Source organism: Entelurus aequoreus, linkage group LG25 (genome assembly GCF_033978785.1).
Source record: "Entelurus aequoreus isolate RoL-2023_Sb linkage group LG25, RoL_Eaeq_v1.1, whole genome shotgun sequence".
Lineage (NCBI taxonomy): Eukaryota > Metazoa > Chordata > Actinopteri > Syngnathiformes > Syngnathidae > Entelurus > Entelurus aequoreus.
In genome coordinates this window covers 1,551,824-1,574,936 of record NC_084755.1, presented here as the reverse complement: position 1 = coordinate 1,574,936, position 23,113 = coordinate 1,551,824, and the positions used below count along the sequence as shown (strand labels likewise).

General features: G+C 37.3%; 1 protein-coding gene across 4 annotated transcripts in view; it reads right to left on the bottom strand.

Annotated features, from left to right (window-relative positions):
* Positions 1 to 17,864, bottom strand: part of LOC133642385 (centrosomal protein of 112 kDa-like) — a 327,796-nt gene extending 309,932 nt beyond the window's left edge. For all 4 annotated transcript variants that reach the window (XM_062036544.1, XM_062036545.1, XM_062036543.1 and 1 more), the window contains exons 1-4: positions 17,692 to 17,864; positions 17,466 to 17,571; positions 16,381 to 16,571; positions 14,463 to 14,620 (exon numbers count right to left, since the gene is read on the bottom strand). In XM_062036544.1, the coding sequence (XP_061892528.1) occupies positions 14,463 to 14,620; positions 16,381 to 16,571; positions 17,466 to 17,565 (449 nt within the window). In that variant the 5' untranslated portion in view covers positions 17,566 to 17,571; positions 17,692 to 17,864. The remainder of the gene's footprint in view (positions 1 to 14,462; positions 14,621 to 16,380; positions 16,572 to 17,465; positions 17,572 to 17,691) is intronic.
* Positions 17,865 to 23,113: the final 5,249 nt, after the last annotated feature.

Genomic DNA, 23,113 nt, shown 5'->3' with positions numbered 1-23,113 from the left:
ATTCAAGCTGACTTTGGGCGAGAGGCGGTGTACACACTCGACTGGTCGCTACCCAAATGCAGGGTACATGTAGACAAACAACCACTCACACTTGCATTCACGCCTATTAAATAGTTCGCATTCTCAAATTAACGTAACAAATATTGTTGGAAAGTGGGAGGAAACTTTGGGAAATGTCATATACACGCGAGGAGAACATGCAAACTCCACAAAACAGGTGTCCAAAAGGAGATTAAAACACAGATATACTGACAGTGCGGCACTTATGGACATCAGTTTTTTTTTTAAATTAAACGTTTTTTTCTTTAAAGGCCTACTGAAATGAATTTTTTTAATTTAAACGGGGATAGCAGATCTATTCTATGTGTCATACTTGATCATTTCGCGATATTGCCATATTTTTGCTGAAAGGATTTAGTAGAGAACAACGACGATAAAGATCGCAACTTTTGGAATCTGACAAAAAAAAAAGCCTTGCCCCTACCGGAAGTAGCGTGACGTAGTCAGTTGAACATTTCCGCAAAGTTCCCTATTGTTTACAGTGATGGCGGCCAGAAGTGAGAGCGATTCGGACCGAGAAAGCGACAATTTCCCCATTAATTTGAGCGAGGATGAAAGATTTGTGGATGAGGAAAGTGCAAGTGAAGGACTAGTGGGGAGTGGAAGCGATTCAGATGGGGAAGATGCTGTGAGAGGCGGGGGTGACCTGATATTCAGCTGGGAATGACTACAACAGTAAATAAACACAAGACATATATATACTCTATTAGCCACAACACAACCAGGCTTATATTTAATATGCCACAAATTAATCCCGCATAAAAACACCAAGGTGACACGCACGTACGGGCAAGCGATCAAATGTTTGGAAGCGCAGCTGCGTACTCACGGTACCGCGTCTGTCTGTGTATCCAAATCAAAGTAATCCTGGTAAGACTCTGTGTTGTCCCAGTTCTCTACAGGCGTCTGTGTATCAAAGTCAAAGTCCTCCTGGCAAGAGTCTCTGTTGTCCGAGTTCTTCGATCTTGACTGCATCTTTCGGGAATGTAAACAATGAACCGCCGGCTGTGTTGTGTTGCCGACTTCCCTCGCAAAATACTCCGCTTCGCACCGACAACTTTCTTCTTTGCTTGCTCAGCTTCTTTCTCCATAATGTAATGAACAAATTGCAACAGATTCACCAACACAGATGTCCAGAATACTGTGGAATAATGAGATGAAAACAGAGCTAATTTGTATTAGCTTCAATGGGGGAGCCATACCTCTGTTTCACTGGCTACGTCACGCGCATACGTCATCCTCCAAAGGAGTTTTCAACCGGAAGTTTAGCGGGAAATTTAAAATTGCACTTTATAAGTTAACCCGGCCGTATTGGCATGTGTTGCAATGTTAAGATTTCATCATTGATATATAAACTATCAGACTGCGTGGTCGGTAGTAGTGGCTTTCAGTAGGCCTTTAAGTGCACACTTAGCCCTTTTTTTACAATTACTGTTCACGCCTGACATTATTCTGCCTTTAGAGGCTGTATCCAAGGGGTGTGAAGTTTCACACTCGACACATTTACGTCATGTTGAATAGAATGCAATTGTTGCTGTCTGACAAATGATGAATGATGTGTGTAGTTTTTGTTCCCTAGGAAAAACTAAAAGAGACAGGTCTTATTATATCGGGGTTAGGCGGCAGAAAACAAGACTTCACTTCTCTCCGAGTCAGAGTTTTTCTTTTAGTCTCTTACACGCACCAAATTTAAAAATAATGGTGCAAATCCGATGACACAACTACAAAGTCGATCTTCAGCTCTCACTGGATCGGTTCGCAGCCGAGTGTGAAGCGACTGGAATGGGAATCAGCACCTCCAAGTCCGAGTCCATGGTTCTCGCCCGGAAAAGGGTGGAGTGCCATCTCCGGGTTGGGGAAGAGATCTTTCCCCATGTGGAGGAGTTCAAGTACCTCGGAGTCTTGTTCACGAGTGAGGGAAGAGTGGATCGTGAGATCGACAGGCGGATCGGTACGGCGTCTTCAGTAATGCGGACGATGTATCGATCCGTTGTGGTGAAGAAGGAGCTGAGCCGGAATGCAAAGCTCTCAATTTACCGGTGGATCTGCGTTCCCATCCTCACCTATGGTCATGAGCTTTGGGTTATGACCGAAAGGACAAGATCACGGGTACAAGCGGCCCAAATGAGTTTCCTCCGCCGGGTGGCGGGTCTCTCCCTTAGAGATAGGGTGAGAAGCTCTGTCATCCGGGGGGAGCTCAAAGTAAAGCCGCTGCTCCTCCACATGGAGAGGAGCCAGATGAGGTGGTTCGGGCATCTGGTCAGGATACCACCCGAACGCCTCGCTAGGGAGGTGTTTAGGGCACGTCCGACCGGTAGGAGACCACGGGGAAGACCCAGGACACGTTGGGAGGACTATGTCTCCCGGCTGGCCCGGGAATGAATACATGATTCCAAAATGTATTTTGTTCTACACACATTCTTCGTATAATTTATTATGTCTATACAGGTATCGGATTCCAGGATGCTGGGTCAGCTCCTAGTCTACTGCTTTGAGGCATCTATATTTGTGAGTTTTCTGTTCAAAAGGCAGATGATCCACACAAAAGTTTTTTTTTGCATGTGCATGCAAACATGAGATGCAAAAGAAAAAAAGTAGTTGATGTTTTTTTATATGGCATCACTGATTATGATAAAAGGTTTGCCTAAAGAAATGCCTCGGACATTACAGAAATTCTGCTCAGTCTAAGCTGCTGCATGAGTCGTTACTGCCATGAAAGTTGGACAGAGGGTGTCAAGCTTTGCAATCTTGAGCCTCTAAGTCAACAGGTGGATGAGGATAATTGAATCAGATGGGTCTGGAGTCTGAGGCCCAGAGATCAAAGCTGTGGCAAGTCAAGCCAGAGGCACACACACACACACACACACACACACACACACACACACACACACACACACACACACACACACACACACACGCACACACACACGCACACGCACACAGGCAGGAAAATGAGAACACCATGAAGAGGCTCAGAGCTGAAGCTTGGCTGATTAAAGCAGCCTGACATCAGTGCACCAGCCTGACCTCCAGGTGCACGATTGGCTCCTCAGCCTCAGGCGCCGCCAGGAAATCAGTCGGACCTTGAGACACAAGCACTTCTCTGCGCCGACCTCCGTCGTTACCCAACCCGAGACTCTCCAAAGGGCAGGCTTACTAATAACGCCGCTGACCAACCCCTGCAAAGTGCCACGTGGATGCGACAGTCACAGTCGAAGCCAGGAGTAGAGGAGCAGAAAGGGTTCAAGGTTTTTCCATGTGTATGAAAAGCTCACAGATGGGAAACAGAAGTCGGAGAGACAACAAGAAGAAAAACAAGGACGTGAAAAAAGAGAAGAGAGTTGAACTCAGCAGTGAACTTGACACTGAAAACTGCTTCTAAGTAAGATTTTTATATCATCTCCTGCCTTATTCCAACAGAGGGTGTACACACAAAAAATCTCAAAGTACTAATAAACGTAACAAATGTATGATGCTTTGACCTTGACTGAGTGCATTTGCCTCCATGCAACATTCCTCCACTTGCACTGAGGCTACACATTAACCGGTGGCGCCATCGTGCGGCCACAATAGGAATAGACAGTGGAATCCAGTACACGTCAATACTTCTAGAGCAGGGGTGTCAAACTCAAATACAGAGTGGGCCAAAATTTAAAACTGAACAAAGCCGCGGGCCAAGGTTGAAGAAATTAACCTTTTTCATAGGGACCCAAACAAGTTTTGCATTAAATATTGAACAAGCAAGGCTTATATAACTTTATAGTGACATGCAAAATCGAGTTTCAAATAATAATAATAATAATTAAAAAATATCAATGGCAAATACAATTTAAATAAAAATTGAATGCCTCTTTTCTATTTGCAGCCTTCTGAGGTAAATATCAACATTAACTTTTTCCACAGGCTAATAAATTTGAAAATAAAATAATGAATAAACCAACCATTCAGGACTTTAAACTGCTCAGTTTGCAACACACTGATCTAATCTGATGTGCCCAAGCCAGATACCTGCCATCTTTTCTTGGATGCTAGTTCATTAATGTCGGGTCATTTCTCCCGAAATGTGTTTGTCATTCTTGTTTGGTGTGGATTCACAGTATGGCGTATATTTCTAACAATGTTAAAGTTTTTTATACTGGCACTCTCCGTGTAACCTGTATCGCTGAAGAACAAGTATGCGTTGCATTCACTTGTGTGTGCATGTCAAAGCCGCACATATGATGTGACTGGGCCAGCACTCGTTGGACTGGTTGAAAAGGGGCAGTTACAATTATCGGGAGGGGGCACTGAAATTTGTGAGTCTCCCGGGAGGTTTGGTGTACCGCGGCACCGCCGCTCTATATAATCGGCGGGCCTGCTCTAGTGTTAATTTGATATTGCCTCACGGGCCAAGTGAAATCACACGGCGGGCCAAATTTAGCCCGCGGGCCAGAGTTTGACACCTATGATCTAGAGTATCTTGCGTGCAGAGATAAGGGGTGTCCAAAAAATTGTTTCACCAAGGGCCGAATACTGAACTGTCAAAGTTTTTTATTTTGTAATATATACATATATATATATATATATATATATATATATATATACATACATTATATATATATATATATATATATATATATATATATATATATATATATATATATATATATATATATATATATATATATATATATATATATATATGTCTTAATTAGATTATCCAAAAAAAAATAGTGCTCGATACCGTGGTAGAGCATAATATGTACTGTATGTGTGGGAAAAAATCACAAGACTATTTCATCTCTACAGGCCTGTTTCATGAGGGGTTTTCCTCAATCCTCAGGAGATTTTAATGGAAGCATTCACATGCCATGGTTTATATAGGGCACAGAGCCATATATAAACCATGGTATGTGAATGCTTCCATTTTATATAGGGCACAGAGCCCTATATAAACCATGGTATGTGAATGCTTCCATTAAAATCTCCTGAGGATTGAGGAAAACCCCTCATGAAACAGGCCTGTAGAGATTAAATAGTCTTGTGATTTTTTCCCACACATACATACATATATATACATATATATATATACATATATATATATATATATATATATATATATATATATATATATATATATATATATATATATATATATATATATATATATATATATATATATATATATATATATATATATATTATATATATATATATATATATATATATATTTTTTATTTAGTTATTTTTTTAAAGGCTAAAAAAATGTTTTATATACATTAAACAACAAAATGTGCTGTCTGCTCTGCGTTACATTTATTATGCAGTATCAGTTACAAAATGTCAGCGTTTTCATTTGTTTCCCCCCCTGTAAGAATATAATAACAATAATAATAATAATAATAATAATACGATTGTGTAACTGCATGACCTAGTGTGTCAAAAATTCTGCCTGTACGAAAATATTAATGCTCAGTTACACATTTAACAGTGTTTATTGTTGGTGTTGAAATGTTTAAAATTACACTACCGTTCAAAAGTTTGGGGTCACATTGAAATGTCCTTATTTTTGAAGGAAAATCACTGTACTTTTCAATGAAGATAACTTTAAACTAGTCTTAACTTTAAAGAAATACACTCTATACATTGCTAATGTGGTAAATGACTATTCTAGCTGCAAATTTCTGGTTTTTGGTGCAATATCTACATAGGTGTATAGAGGCCCATTTCCAGCAACTATCACTCCAGTGTTCTAATGGTACAATGTGTTTGCTCATTGGCTCAGAAGGCTAATTGATGATTAGAAAACCCTTGTGTAATCATGTTCACACATCTGAAAACAGTTTAGCTCGTTACAGAAGCTACAAAACTGACCTTCCTTTGAGCAGATTGAGTTTCTGGAGCATCACATTTGTGGGGTCAATTAAGCGCTCAAAATGGCCAGAAAAAGAGAACTTTCATCTGAAACTCGACAGTCTATTCTTGTTCTTAGAAATTAAGGCTATTCCACAAAATTGTTTGGGTGACCCCAAACTTTTGAACGGTAGTGTATATAAGTTAATATTTTTTATTTTTTGATTAATTAAACGTTTATATTTTTACGTTATATTTATTTCAAGAGCTTCTAAGGGTGTGTAAACGTATTCCACCAAGGACCGCATACTGAAAAGTCAAATGCTAAACATACAGTCGTGGTCAAAAGTTTACATACACTTGTGAAGAACATCATGTCATGGCTGTCTTGAGTTTCCAACCATTTCTACATTTTTTATTTTTTTGTGATAGAGTGATTGGAGCACATACTTGTTGGTCACATAAAACATTCATGAAGTTGGGTTCTTTTATGAATTTATTATGGGTCTACTGAAAATGTGCTGGGTCAAAAGTATACATACAGCAATGTTAATATTTGCTTACATATTGCTGGGTATTGTGGTCAAACAGCAAAATGTTTGTTTCATCTGACATCACATAGACAAAGATAAGACCTTCTGGAGGAAAGTTCTGTGGTCAAATGAAACAACAATTGAATATGTTTGGAGGAGAAAAGGTGAGGTCTTTAATCCCAGGAACACCATAACTACCGTCAAGCATGGTGGTGGTAGCATTATGCACTGGGCCTGTTTTGATGCCAATGGAACTGGTGCTTTACAGAGAGTAAATGGGACAATGAAAAAGGAGGATTACCTCCAAATTCTTCAGGACAACCTTAAATCATCAGCAATTGCAACTTTTATTTGGCCCCATGGTGGCTTGCATTAAAGTCATACTCAATAAAAAAAGCACAGAGCCTGAGTCAAAAACACGTGGGAGTCTTTGTTTTGGAGAATGATAGGCGGATAAATGGACTAGTTTGTATTGGGCAATGTTTGGCCATAAGATGACCAAGATGGTAGATGAAAACCAGGGCAATATTTGGGCAAAATTCTTCATTGAAAACCAAATCACATGAAAAGTAGGAAAACTGAGGTCTTTGCCACACTCAATAAGTTGATATAAAGTAACATGGACACTAAGTTAACGTATTGCTATATTCTTGGGAAAAAGAAGTCTGAAATAGACGGGTCGTCACATGTTCTAAACATGCAAGTCAGCAGTTGTCTAGGACTTTGTATTAAAATATGCCCCAAAAACTGGTCCTGAAAAAAGGGGTTGTCTAACACAGCAATACCTCGTTGACGGTGACATAAGTTGTTTTAAAGATGCTAAAACTTATCCAATGTAGGTCAGTCAGAGATGATGATATATTACACAAACAAACATACACATATTTTTAAATTTAGCCATTTAAATAATGACCAGACACATTTAACTTTATCAAAGCTTGCATTTGGGCAAAAAATGTGAAAGCTTTAATAAGAAAGGAAGTCATATCTCATCTCATAGACCAGGGGTCACCAACGCGGTGCCCGCGGGCACCAGGTAGCCCGTAAGGACCAGATGAGTAGCCCGCTGGCCTGTTCTAAAAATAGCTCAAATAGCAGCACTTACCAGTGAGCTGCCTCTATTTTTTAAATTGTATTTATTTACTAGCAAGCTGGTCTCGCTTTGCCCGACATTTTTAATTCTAAGAGAGACAAAACTCAAATAGAATTTGAAAATCCAAGAAAATATTTTAAAGACTTGGTCTTCACTTGTTTAAATAAATTCATTAATTTTTTTACTTTGCTTCTTATAACTTTCAGAAAGACAATTTTAAAGGAAAAAATACAACCCTAAAAATGATTTTAGGATTTTTAAACACATATTCCTTATTACCTTTTAAATTCCTTCCTCTTCTTTCCTGACAATTTAAATCAATGTTCAAGTAAATTATTTTTTTTATTGTAAAGAATAATAAATACATTTTAATTTAATTCTTCATTTTAGCTTCTGTTTTTTCGACAAAGAATATTTGTGAAATATTTCTTCAAACTTATTATGATTAAAATTCAAAAAAATTATTCTGGCAAATCTAGAAAATCTGTAGAATCAAATTTAAATCTTATTTCAAAATCTTTGGAATTTCTTTTAAAATTTTTGTTCTGGAAAATCTAGAAGAAATAATGATTTGTCTTTGTTAGAAATATAGCTTGGTCTAATTTGTTATATATTCAAACAAAGTGTAGATTGCATTTTAACCTATTTAAAACATGTCATCAAAATTTTAAAATTAATATTAATCAGGAAAAATTACTAATGATGTTTCATAAATTCTTTTTTTAATTTTTTCAAAAAGATTCGAATTAGCTAGTTTTTCTCTTCTTTTTTTCAGTTGAATTTTGAATTTTAAAGAGTCGAAATTGAAGATAAACTATGTTTCAAAATTTAATTGTCATTTTTTTGGTGTTTTCTCCTCTTTTAAACCGTTCAATTAATTGTAAATATCATTAATTATTAATAATAACATAGAGTTAAAGGTAAATTGAGCAAATTGGCTATTTCTGGCAATTTATTTAAGTGTGTATCAAACTGGTAGCCCTTCGCAATAATCAGTACCCAAAAAGTAGCTCTTGGTTTCAAAAAGGTTGGTGACCCCTGTCATAGAGGGAGCCAACAAGCTGGTGCTTCTCCACAAGAGTAAAAGTGCAAAGAAATAGAAAAACTAAAAGATGGCTAAGGGGGGGGAAAAGGCAAGATGAGCGCCTCCTCATCCTCTCCTGCAGTTTTTGATGTGCTGCCTCTTTGAAAAAGTCCAAATGGACAGCTCCTGCAGACTGATGCAAGAACCTGGCAATGCCTTCCGCTTTCAGATTAAGCGCTGCTGAGCAAATATGAAGGCTATCTCTAAATAAGCCATGCGTGGCTGCCAAATGTGATGCTTTCACTCGGATAATCGGGATTCAAAATCAAATGCTTGACTAAATATTGAATGTGCTATACACTGTAGACAGGTGAGCGTGCATCATTGCATACATCTTACCATGATGGATGTATTTATATTACAATTAAAAAAGCAGAACATCTTAAAGGAGAACTGCACTTATTTTGGAATTTTGCCTGTCGTTCACAATCCTTATGAGAGACAAGAACACACGTCTTTCTTCTTTTTTGCTTGTAAAGATAATTAAAAACGCTTGGAAAATACGGTAAAGGGAATGAGCCCTTCAAAGCCTTCTAAAACAACTTCAAAACCCGTCATCAACATTTTGTATACGCACTACAAGTCTATATACAGTCGTGGTCACAAGTTTACATACACTTGTAAAGAACATAATGTCATGGCTGTCTTGAGATTCCAACCATTCCACCAAAAAAAATTATTAAATCAAAATGTAATTAAATTATATCAAATTAAATCAAACCACATAACTTTCCTCCAGAAGGTCTTATCTTTGTCCATGTGATGTCAGATGAAACTAAAATTGAGCTGTTTGGCCACAATACCCAGCAATATGTTCGGAGGAGAAAAGGTGAGGCCTTTAATCCCAGAAACATGTGTTATGTGAGCAAGTTTTAATGTTGTAAATGTGATGTTTTATGTGTTGTTTACTGTTTTTAATGTAACCTTGCTGCTGTCCTCTTGGCCAGGTCTCCCTTGGAAAAGAGATCTTTGATCTCAATGGGATTTTACCTGGTTAAGTAAAGGCTAAATAAATAAAATCTTTTGACACTTCTTCCACTACGCTAGACCGCTACAACAAAATGACGGGGAGAAGACGCTGTCGAAGGTGAGCCACGTAAATAAGACCGCCCACAAAACGGTGCATCCTGAAAGACTGTCAGAAAGCGACTTGAAGATGATCTGTAAAACATCATCTATGCAACATTTTGACCAAAGAACTACCATTACATGTTATATAGACCAGTGTTTTTCAACCTTTTTTGAGGCAAGGCACATTTTTGTCATAAAAAAAAATCCAGAGGCACACCACCAGCAGAAAACTTAAAAAAAATTAACTCCACCAAGTCGTCATGTCTTATTTTGAGTGTGTTGGTGTCTTCCTGTGTGTAGTGCTTTAGTTCTTGTCTTGCTTATTTTGGTGGCCCTTCCTGTATTGCCGGTGTTTTCCTGTAGTGGCTTCATGTCTTCCTTTGAGCGCTATTCCGCGCACCTGCTTTGTGTTAGCAAGCAAGGCTATTTACGTTGTTGCTATCCTTCTTTGTGTGGACATTGTTGATTGTCATGTCACGTACGGATGTACTTTGTGGACGCCGTAAGTTTTTGCTGTCGTCCAGCATTCTGTCTCTGTTTACTTTGTAGCCAGTTCAATTTGACTTTCATTTTGCATAGCCTTTTCCTTTCCCTTTCGTTCATTTTGGGTTTAAGCATTACATACCTTTTTTACCTGCACACTGCCTCCCACTGCAAATCGGGATCACAACAAACCATCCTCGTCTCACCCGACACATTCCGACTTTTACAAAGCAATGCTGCCACCTACTGACATGGAGTATTACGTGGTTACCCTGCCGAGTTTTACACAGCACAGACACTAAGCCACGGCACATTATTGGTAGGGATGTCCGATAATATCAGCCTGCCGATATTATCGGCAGATAAATGCGTTAAAATGTAATATCGGAAATTATCGGTATCGTTTTTTTTTATTATCGGTATAGGTTGTTTTTTTGTGTGGTTTTTTTGTTGTTTTTTTTATTAAATCAACATAAAAAACACAAGATACACTTACAATTAATGCACCAACCCAAAAAACCTCCCTCCTCATTCACACAAAAGGGTTGTTTCTTTCTGTTATTAATATTCTGGTTCCTACATTATATATCAATATATATCAATACAGTCTGCAAGGGATACAGTCCGTAAGCACACATGATTGTGCGTGCTGCTGCTCCACTAATAGTACTAACCTTTAACAGTTAATGTTACTCATTTTCATTAATTACTAGTTTCTATGTAACTGTTTTTATATTGTTTTACTTTCTTTTTTATTCAAGAAAATGTTTTTAATTTATTTATCTTATTTTATAATTTTTTTTTAAAAGTACCTTATCTTCACCATACCTGGTTGTCCAAATTAGACATAATAATGTGTTAATTCCACGACTGTATATATCGGTTGATATCGGTATCGGTTGATATCGGTATCGGTAATTAAAGAGTTGGACAATATCGGAATATCGGATATCGGCAAAAAGCCATTATCGGATATCCCTAATTATTGGCAGATTCTAATTATTGATTTGCAAAAAATATTTTTGGGATAAATTAGGTGAAGTTGCATAATTTCCCACGGCACACCAGACAATATCTCACGGCTAGTGTGCCGCGGCACAGTGGTTGAAAAACACTGATATAGACCACAAGGAAGTCGTTTACGTTTAGAAAAAATAAATAATAATATGACTCCTTTAATGCGCCTTATAATCTGGTGCGCCTTTTGACTGAAAAAAGAACTGAATCAGATCGGCGCCCTATAGTGCAGAAAATGTGGTCAAATACATATATAATGTAGTGTCTATCAAGGACGAGGTGATCATCAATATTCGCTTCATAGAACACAACGATTAGCAAGAACGTAGCAAACAGAATAACTGAAAAAAAAATACTCAATTGATTCTATAAATTTTTGGACATTTCATATGAAACTGTCAGCTGTCTCAGCCCCATCTTGACGCATCACAATTTAAAAATATATTTATACAAAACAGAACTCTTATCACAAATAACATTGCCTGAAGAAGGCAGCCAACATACTCAAGGACCCATCCCACCCCGGCAACAGCCACTTCGATCGGCTGCCTTCCGGCAGACGTTTCAAAACCATGCGAACCCGCACAAATAGACTCAAGAACAGTTTCTACCCCCGGGCCATAACTGCACTAAACGCAGCTGGAATGTAAAAAAAATAAAATAATAAAAACTCATGCCACCGGTCAATCACGATCCGGGACTGTGCAATCAGCGATTACACGCCAACTGGACAATATTTATCATATTTATTTACATATTTTAATCCAAAATAAAATGCCTGCACAGCATAGGAGGTAGGAAATGCTGACTCCCACCCCCTCAGCACACTGGGAACCAGCATTACTCCTCTCTAGTCAGTTCACTAGTCACTTTATACTTTTTACTGTCTCGTTTTTTTTACATTGACTCTTAGAGTGGTCTTAAGCCATATTGCATATTGTGTATATTGTGTTGTTTTTGTATATTGTGTGGTTTCTTCTTCTTTTTTTAAAAATGCAAAGCACCTTAGGGAAGCAACCTAAATTTCGTTGGACCTGTACCTGTACAATGACAATAAAGATCATTCATTCATTCATTCATTGAGGGGCTATGAAAAGAAATACATAAAGTTTATTCTGTGCCTAAAGTGTTATCTTTTTTACAGATTTCAAAGACATTAACAAGAGTTGGGAAAACTCAATGAACGACCTCACAACAAACTTGAAAAGTCTAACAGATTACTCTTCATTCACAATTGAAGTTAAAAAGTGGCTTTGGAGCGATCAAAGCTGCTCACACGGTCACTAAGGTGGGCACTATGTTTGACACATCAACTTAAAGGCCTACTGAAAGCCACTACTACCGACCACGCAGTCTGATAGTTTATATATCAATGATGAAATCTTAACATTATAACACATGCCAATACGGCCGGTTAACATTATAACACATGCCAATATGGCCGGGTTAACTTATAAAGTGACATTTTAAATTTGCCGCTAAACTTCCGGTTCGAAACGCCTCTGAGGATGACGTATGCGCGTGACGTAGCCCGGGGAACACGGGTATGCCTTCCCCATTGAATACAATACAAAAAAGCTCTGTTTTCATTTCATAATTCCACAGTATTCTGGACATCTGTGTTCGTGAATCTGTTGCAATTATGTTCATTGCATTATGGAGAAAGAAGCTGAGCAAGCAAAGAAGAAAGTTGTCGGTGCGAAACGGACGTATTTTTCGAACGAAGTCAGCAACAACAGTACACAGCCGGCGCTTCTTTGTTTACATTCCCGAAAGATGCAGTCAAGATGGAAGAACTCGGATAACAGAGACTCTAACCAGGAGGACTTTTGACTTCGATACACAGACGCCTGTAGAGAACTGGGACAACACAGACTCTTACCAGGATTACTTTGATTTGGATGACGAAGACGCAGACATGCTACCGTGAGTATGCAGCTTTGGCTTCTAAACATTTGATAGCTTGACCGTATGTGCGCGTCACGTACGTAACTTTTTAAAAATATATAAGCTTTATGAACATTGGGTTAGGTGAACTGTCTTTTGGGCTGAGTGATTGTGTGTGTTGATCAGGTGTTTGAATTGTATTGGCGTGTTCTATGGAGCTAGGAGCTAGCAGAGGAGCTAGGAGCTAGCATAACAAACACGTAGGTGTTTTTATGCAGGATTAATTTGTGGCATATTAAATATAAGCCTGGTTGTGTTGTGGCTAATAGAGTATATATTTATGTCTTGTGTTTATTTACTGTTGTAGTCATTCCCAGCTGAATATCAGGTCACCCCCGGCTCTCACAGCATCTTCCCTATCTGAATAGCTTCAACTCCCCACTAGTCCTTCACTTGCACTTTATTCATCCACAAATCTTTCATCCTCGCTCAAATTAATGGGGAAATTGTCGCTTTCTCGGTCCGAATCTCTCTCACTTCATGCGGCCATCACTGTAAACAATAGGGAACTTTGCGTATATGTTCAACTGACTACGTCACGCTACTTCCGGTAGGGGCAAGCCTTTTTTTATCAGATACCAAAAGTTGCGATCTTTATCGTCGTTGTTCTATACTAAATCCTTTCAGCAAAAATATGGCAATATCGCGAAATGATCAAGTATGACACATAGAATAGATCTGCTATCCCCGTTTAAATTTAAAAAATTCATTTCAGTAGGCCTTTAATGTGTATTATATTTATCCATGAGAGCATTTTTGTTGTAAATTCTGAGGTGTGTCTGTTAAAATCATGGTTGTTTTTACAAATGATGACAGATGTGAACAAGAGCATGTATTGTCTTTGTGTGATGAAAAGGGCATTTTATGACTTTTCTTAATTTGATAAGATGCTATAGTATGATTTTATTGTCATAATTTTATTGCATGATTTTTGTATCCCTTTAATTTAGGTAGCCAGGGACTGCAGATGGAAATGAGCTATTTAGCTATAATCTGGTACAGAACCTATCTGTCTTTGAGCTTAATGTTTCTGTGCATTGTCCCTTCAAATAAAGACTAAACTAATGTCCCATCATTTTCACAAGACCATATAAATGAAGTCAATGCAAAGTACGCCTTTATTAACATTTCACGCGCAATTCTTTACTTGACGCAAGGTGGGGTGTGTCCGGAGTCTTGATGGAAGAATACGCATGAGAGAATTGTCCGTCCCTTCAAGCGTGTGGAAACACACGTAAACACAAATGGGAGATATGGCCCTCGGTGTGTAAGTGGAAGAAGACCAACAATATATTTCCCAACCATATAAAAATGTATAGTGTACAAAGATAATGTACAGTACCTGAAATAAGCTGTGTGAGGTGTAGAAGTGTTCTTCGGGAGGCCAGCAGCCAAACTGTCATTAGTGCAGCCAACCAGCTCTCCGGTCACCCAGTCAGGAAGAGTTGCTTTGCAGTGGTCCACAGGTCGACCGTTGATAGGTTCGTCAAAATAAATGGACTGAAATGTTTACAGTTGCAGTTCAGCTATCAACATTTGCACTTACCATTATTATTACAGGTATAATAAAAGTGCAGTCGTGGTCAAAAGTGTACATACACTTGTAAAGAACATCATGTCATGGCTGTCTTGAGTTTACAATCATTTCTACAACTCTTATTTTGTTGTGATAGAGTGATTGGAGCACATACTTGTTGGTCACAAAAAATATTCATGAAGTTTGGTTCTTTAAGAATTTATTATGGGTCTACTGAAAATGTGAGCAAATGTGCTGGGTCAAAAGTATACATACAGCAATGTTAATATTTGCTTACATGTCCCTTGGCAAGTTTACCTGCAATAAGGCGCTTTTGGTAGCCATCCACAAGCTTCTGCTGGAATTTTTGACCACTCCTCTTGACAAAATTGGTGCAGTTCAGCTGTGCTGTTCTGAAATGGACTTGTTTCTTCAGCATTGTCCACACATTTAAGTCAGGATTTTGGGAAGGCCATTCTAAAACCTTAATTCTAGCCTGGTTTAGCCATTCTTTTACCACTTTTGACGTGTGTTTGGGGTCATTGTCCTGTTGGAACACCCAACTGTGCCCAAGACCCAACCTCCGGGCTGATGATTTTAGCTTGTCCTGAAGAACTTGGAGGTAATCCTCCTTTTTCATTGTCCCATTTACTGTCTGTAAAGCAGCAGTTCCATTGGCAGCAAAACAGGCCCAGAGCATAATACTACCACCACCATGCTTGACGGTAGGAATGGTGTTCCTGGGATTAAACGTCTCACCTTTTCTCCTCCAAACATATTGCTGGGTATTGTTCATTTCATTTTTTTTTATTTATCTCCTTCATTGATGTGCATCTTTGATCGATAGACAATTAAACCTCAGAAAATAAACACACATTTACACACCAATGCCTGAGAAGGAGCAGGATGAAGAAAAATCTTATATTTTCCTGCCCCCTTCAACATAATACATAGTCTTATTTAATGGATATCACACAAACCAAACAAATATATCCAAATATAATGAAAACAAACAAAAAAAACACACACAAAAACACAACAAGTGCAAAACTTCATGAAGTATAAACCGAACAAAAAAAAAAAGTAATATACACGTCACGGGATGATATAAAACAAATACAAAACCGGACAAAAAATCCAAGTAAAATAATCAATATAAAGCAAAATGTAAACACTTATGGCTGTCCATATGATCTTATTGTTCTGTCTTTTTATATTTTTTTCAATTTGAATATATTTTTACAGTGTTTTATCTCATTGTAAAGAGAATTCCATAGTTTAACCCCCACCACTGATATACACATTTGTTTTGTGGCCAAACAGTTCCATTTTTGTTTCATCTGACCACAGAACTTTCCTCCAGAAGGTCTTATCTTTGTCCATGTGATGTCAGATGAAACAAAAATTTACTTGTTTGGCCAAAATTCAACCAGAAGCTTTCCAGAAGCTTGTGGATGGCTACCAAAAGTGCCTTATTGCAGGTAAACTTGCCAAGGGACATGTAAGCAAATATTAACATTGCTGTATGTATACTTTTGACCCTCACATTTTCAGTAAACCCATAATAAATTCATAAAAGAAGCAAACTTCATGAATGTTTTTTGTGACCAACAAGTATGTGCTCCAATCACTACATCACAAAAAAATAAGAGTTGTAGAAATGATCGGAAACTCAAGACAGCCAAGACATAATGTTCTTTACAAGTGTATGTCCACTTTTGACCACAACTGTAGCTATTCTTACCATGTAAGTAGGAAGGGCCCTGAGGTTACCAGGTTCTGGTTTGCTGGCAAATGGACCTTCCAGGACACCCCTTCTGAGCATGTGAAGAAGCAAACGAGCGTACAGATTGCGGTTGTTGTGGCCATTAAGGCTTGAGCCACATGTTGCCGGGTCGCTCAACTTCTTTATCCATAAAGCACAATGCTGGCGCTCTGTTAAAACAAAAATAAGGACATAATCATTGCTGAACACACAAGTCACAACAGTCAAACAAACCTAAAAAAAAACATAATCAGGTTAATTGTGTAATGTTCATATTGTTGTTACTCAGCCAGCGTTTGTGGGTCTGATGGACCCGTTGCATTTTGTGTCTTTTAATGCCTCACAATCAAACACTTTTATGTTCAAATACTGAACAGATGTTTATTGGGATAAGGTAAACATCTGCTCAGTATTTTAACATAAAAGTGTTTGATTGTGAGGCATTAAAAGCCACAAAATGCAACGGGTCCATCAGACCCACAAACGCTGGCTGAGTAACAACAATATGAACGTTGCACGGAAAATTTCTCTGCCAGTTTCTGCATCCCACAGGGATTCTTCTTTTGTGTTTCTGCACCTGCGGTTCCCACACAAGGTTGCAACATTGTTTGTCAACACTGTCTGCTCTCATTTTCTCGCACATTTGACCCTCTGATGTTCTGTGTACCTACACTCTGTCCTCCTCCTGTCTAGGCCTGCTGTGCGTGTGTGTGGTACACAGAACATCAATTTCCGCACTTCTATTAGCCACATCTTACATGTAATATAAATGTGTAGGGTGGGTGTATGGTGTGTGGTCATTAAATATGTATTCTGATATTTGTTCTTCACAAAAAATGAGCCAAAGTCAGTGAGTTTCAGTTTGAAAAATTAATTAATTGTATCATTTTTCTTTGAATAAAAAATGAAAACGGGTCCCACAGACCCGAACACCACACAAGGGTTAAATACAAGACAGCAACGCTGTGTTTTAGTCAAATAAATGCATTAACACCGTGATAGTGAACATTTCGAGATAAACGAAAGGGACAAGCGGTAGTAAATGGATGGATGGAAGTTCTTACCACTCTCGTTGGGGTGTTTGATGATATATGGTTTCATATCCCGAACAAAACCGTTGAACTCTGCGTTCATTGTTGCCGTTGACTCGTTATTGTTGCTCATGATGCACTTGAAAGGAAAACATTTATTTGGGTCTCATTATCGTTATTGACAATTATCTGGCAGACATGGCAAGAAAACACAACATTGTAGCTGACGTGCTGCTAGCAACAAACGCGGACAAATTACCTCGTTTTTGTTAGGTTTTGCTTCTAAAGAACAACCATCACTCGGCAGTCCTTTATAAATAAACGCCTGGATTAGAACGTATAATTAAAACAAAAAGCTAACTAGTTTTAGCTTTAGCGGCACTTGATTCAAAATGTCAGCATCAACCCGCTTTACGACACTTCCGGTTTCACTGGTTGCCATAGAAATGTTCTTCTTCGTGGCTTTTCTTTTAATTTTAAGCCCAAAAATCATTTATTTCTTTGCTTGTATGTAAATGTTGCATATTATAAATAAAGGCTTATAAAAATAAACAAAATAAAAAAATTTAAGTTTCTCAATACCCGACCTGTTTTTTTTGTGTCTTTACAAAAGAAGTAGAACTTTACTTTAAAACGTAAAAAAGTAAAACGTCACTTCCCTATCTCTCACCGGAAGTCCCGCCCCCCAGCCAAAGTCATTGGCTAATACCATATATGTTGCATTCTACTGTAGTTACTTTATTGAGTTCACAACCCCCTGGTGCTGTATTGTACTGTTTCTGCACTTGTCTTGATTGTTATTGTTCATATAGAATAGAATAGAATAGAATAGAATAGAATAGAATAGAATAGAAAGTACTTTATTGATCCCTGGGGGAAATTCAGCACCACAGTTCGCTCACAATTAACAATAAACACTTGGGTATTTTTTACATGTGAATAATATAAATACAGTCTATTACACAGCATTATTCACATGTGAATAATGTAAATACAGTCTATTATACAGCATTATTCACATGTGAATACTATAAATACTGTCTATTATACAGCATTATTCACAGGTGAATAATATAAATACAGTCTATTATACAGCATTATTCACATGTGAATAATATAAATACAGTCTGTTATACAGCATTATTCACATGTGAATAATATAAATACAGTCTGTTATACAGCATTATTCACTTGTGAATAATACAAATACAGTCTATTATACAGCATTATTTTCATGTGAATAATATAAATACAGTCTATTATACAGAATTATTCACATGTGAATAATATAAATACAGTCTGTTATACAGCATTATTGTGAATAATATAAATACAGTCTATTATACAGCATTATAGAATAGAATAGAATTGAATAGAATAGAATAGAATAGAATAGAATAGAATAGAATAGAATAGAATAGAAAGTACTTTATTGATCCATGGGGGAAATTCAGCACCACAGTTCGCTCACAATTAACAATAAACACTTGGGTATTTTTTACATGTGAATAATATAAATACAGTCTATTATACAGAATTATTCACATGTGAATAATGTAAATACAGTCTATTATACAGCATTATTCACTTGTGAATAATACAAATACAGTCTATTATACAGCATTATTCACATGTGAATAATATAAATACAGTCTATTATACAGCATTATTCACATGTGAATAATATAAATACAGTCTATTATACAGCATTATTCGCACGTGAATAACATAAATACAGTCTATTATACAGCATTATTCACATGTGAATAATATAAACATATTTGTAAATTAAAACTATTATAAATAAAGGTTTTTAAAAATGTTTTTAAAAAGCCCCAAAATGAAGACAAACAACCACACAATCAAAAAGTGTTTACTAAATAGCTTATTCTTTGCGTATGATGTATAGCCTAAAGTATTTGACGGTGATACGTTTTCTGCTGCAATCACTTTTGCTTAATTACACACCTAAACATGTACTTATTAAATTGTATTAAATGTATAAAGACTTTCTCTTTATTGGTCAAATTGAGTAAATAAAGTTTTAGAATTTTATTTTATTTTATTTTTTTGCTTTTGGGGCGATTACTGTGTTTTTTTTGTTTTTTTATTTTATTTTTTTATTTCTATTTATTGTTTTAATTAGTTTTACCCTTTAAAATTGTTTTTAATCATATGTATTTTTGTATTGGTATTATATTGGTTTTATATTTATTTCTTTTGTTTTTATTCAGTCATTGGTGGAGCTAAGGTTAGTATTTGCATCTTGTTTTCAATATTTTTGTGCAGCACGTTGGAAACATTTTTGTTTTATAAATGTGCCATATAAATAAAGTGGAGTGGATTGGATTGATTACCACTTACATCCACACGGTGGCGGTGAAGGCCTGCAGTTTGTGATACTGTATGCAAAGCTTCAGCCTGCTATGCTGCATTCAATGACTGTTTGTGCAAACCACCTTCCACTTTTTTGACCGGTTTAAATTTTGATTGATTGATTGAGACTTGTATTAGTAGATTGCACAGTACAGTGCATATTCCGTACAATTGACCACTAAATGGTAACACCAGAAATAAGTTTTTCAACTTGTTTAAGTCGGGGTCCACGTTAATCAATTCATGGTGAAGTCATAAAAAATGGGGTCCCACAGTACATTTTTGGGGTCCCACTTTTTTGTAAGCGTTTTGAAAACATGATAAATGTATGCATTATTCTGTTATATCTCACATTCTATATTGTGTTTTGGAAAAAGTTTGTCACAATTTATTTGAAAAAACAACAACACATTTTTATGCATATTTAAATGTATTCAGTTAAATTGACCCGATGGCAATAAAATAACGCAATATTGCATTTTTATTTTTATTTTTTTAATCAAAAATGGGTCCATATATCGATGCTACTTCCTCGATCGCCTTTTTGGTGCAAATTCTATGTGCAGAATGTTTTGTGGTTTAGTGGTAGGTTGATTGGCAACACTAAATGGTCCCTAGTGTGTGAATGTGAGTGTGAATGTTGTCTGTCTATCTGTGTTGGCCCTGTGAGGAGGTGGCGACTTGTCCAGGGTGTACCCTGCCTTCTGCCCAAATGCACCTGAGATAGGCTCCAGCGCCCCCCGCGACCCCGAAGGGAATAAGCGGTAGAAAATGGATGGATGGATGGGTTTGAATTATATTTTTGTATTTTATTTCTGATTATTATTATTATTAATGTATTACTATTTCTTTTTTGTTTATTTAATTGATGTATTTGTAGATATTACTTTTTTTTTTTTTTTTGCTGTTTCTTTTTTTTGGGGGGGGGGGTGGTATGGTTGGGGTATAAACAAAAAATATTTTGACATTTAGGGAAGACAACAGATATATGATGTATGTGAATATGATGTAATGGATAGGAATGTCTGATGCTGGATGTCAATAAAAAAATAAAAATAAAAATAATAATAAAAAAAATGGACGGATGGATGGATGGTTAAACAACAAAACATTTTTCCAAAGTGCTGCACAAAAATATTAAAAACAAGATTCAAATGCTATCCTTAGCTCCACCAATGACTGAATAAAAACCCATCCATCCATCCATCCATCCATCTTCTTCCGCTTATCCGAGGTCGGGTCGCGGGGGCAGCAGCCTAAGCAGGGAAGCCCAGACTTCCCTCTCCCCTGCCACTTTGTCCAGCTCTTCCCGGGGGATCCCGAGGCGTTCCCAAGCCAGCTGGGAGAGATAGTCTTCCCAACGTGTCCTGGGTCTTCCCCGTGGCCTCCTACCGGTCGGACGTGCCCGAAACGCCTCCCTAGGGAGGCGTTCGGGTGGCATCCTGACCAGATGCCCGAACCACCTCATCTGGCTCCTCTCGATGTGGAGGAGCAGCGGCTTTACTTTGAGCTCCGCCCGGATGGCAGAGCTTCTCACCCTATCTCTAAGGGAGAGCCCCGCCACCCGGCGGAGGAAACTCATTTGGGCTGCTTGTACCCGTGATCTTGTCCTTTCGGTCATAACCCAAAGCTCATGACCATAGGTGAGGATGGGGACATAGATCAACCGGTAAATCGAGAGCTTTGCCTTCCGGCTCAGCTCCTTCTTCACCACAACGGATCATACTTGCCAACCCTCCCGGATTTTCCGGGAGACTCCCGGAATTCAACGCCTCTCCCGAAAACCTCCCGGAATTCAGCCGTAGCTGGAGGCCACGCCCCCTCCAGCTCCATGCGGACCTGAGTGGGGACAGCGGCGACAGTCTGTTTTCACGTCCGCTTTCCCACGATATAAATAGCGTGCCTGCCCAATCACATTATAACTGTAGAATGATCGAGGGCGAGTTCTTGGTTTCTTCTGTGGGTTTATTGCTAGGCAGTTTCATTAACGTCCTCCCAGCGCGGTAACAACACACAACAACAGCAGTCACGTTTTCGTCTACCGTAAAGCAGTTCGTCTGCCGTAAACAGCAATGTTGTGACACTCTTAAACAGGACAATACTGCCATCTACTGGATAGCCTCCGGAACACTGAAATTCAAGTATTTCTTTTATTTATATGTATAATAAAATAAATATATATATAGCTAGAATTCACTGAAAGTCAAGTATTTCATACATATATATATATATATATATATATATATATATATATATATATATATATATATATATATATATATATATATATATATATATATATATATATATATATATATATATATATATATATATATATATATATATATATATATATATATTAGGGATGTCCGATAATGGCTTTTTGCCGATATCCGATATGCCGATATTGTCCAACTCTTTAATTACGATACCGATATCAACCGATACCGATATCAACCGATATATACAGTCGTGGAATTAACACATTATTATGCCTAATTTGGACAACCAGGTATGGTGAAGATAAGGTCCTTTTTAAAAAAATGAATCAAATCAAATAAGATAAATAAATTAAAAACATCTTCTTGAATAAAAAATAAAGTAAAACAATATAAAAACCGTTACATAGAAACTAGTAATTAATGAAAATTTGTAAAATTAACTGTTAAAGGTTAGTACTATTAGTGGACCAGCAGCACGCACACTCATGTGTGCTTACGGACTGTATCCCTTGCAGACTGTATTGATATATATTGATATATAATGTAGGAAGCAGAATATTAATAACAGAAAGAAACAACCCTTTTGTGTGAATGAGTGTAAATGGGGGAGGGAGGTTTTTTGGGTTGGTGCACTAATTGTAAGTGTATCTTGTGTTTTTTATGTGGATTTAATAAAAAACAAAAAAAAAACGATACTGATAATAAAAAACCGATACCGATAATTTCCGATATTATATTTTAACGCATTTATCGGCCGATAATATCGGCAGACCGATATTATCGGACATCTCTAATAAAAACAATATAAAAATAATTATGATTAAACATGTGTAGCTGAGATAGGCTCCAGCACCCCCCGCTACCCCAAAAAAGGGACAAGCGGTAGAAAATGGATGGATGGAAACATGTGTAGTTCTCCCACAGCACAACCACGTCACAAAAAACGGGTAAAACCAATTAAAACAATATATAGAAATAATTTAAAAAAAAAAGTAGTGTTAAATAGTTTTGTTACGGTAGTGAAAAAATTTACTTTGAGAAGTAATGACTTTTGTCATCGTGACAACTCCATTTTGTTACTGA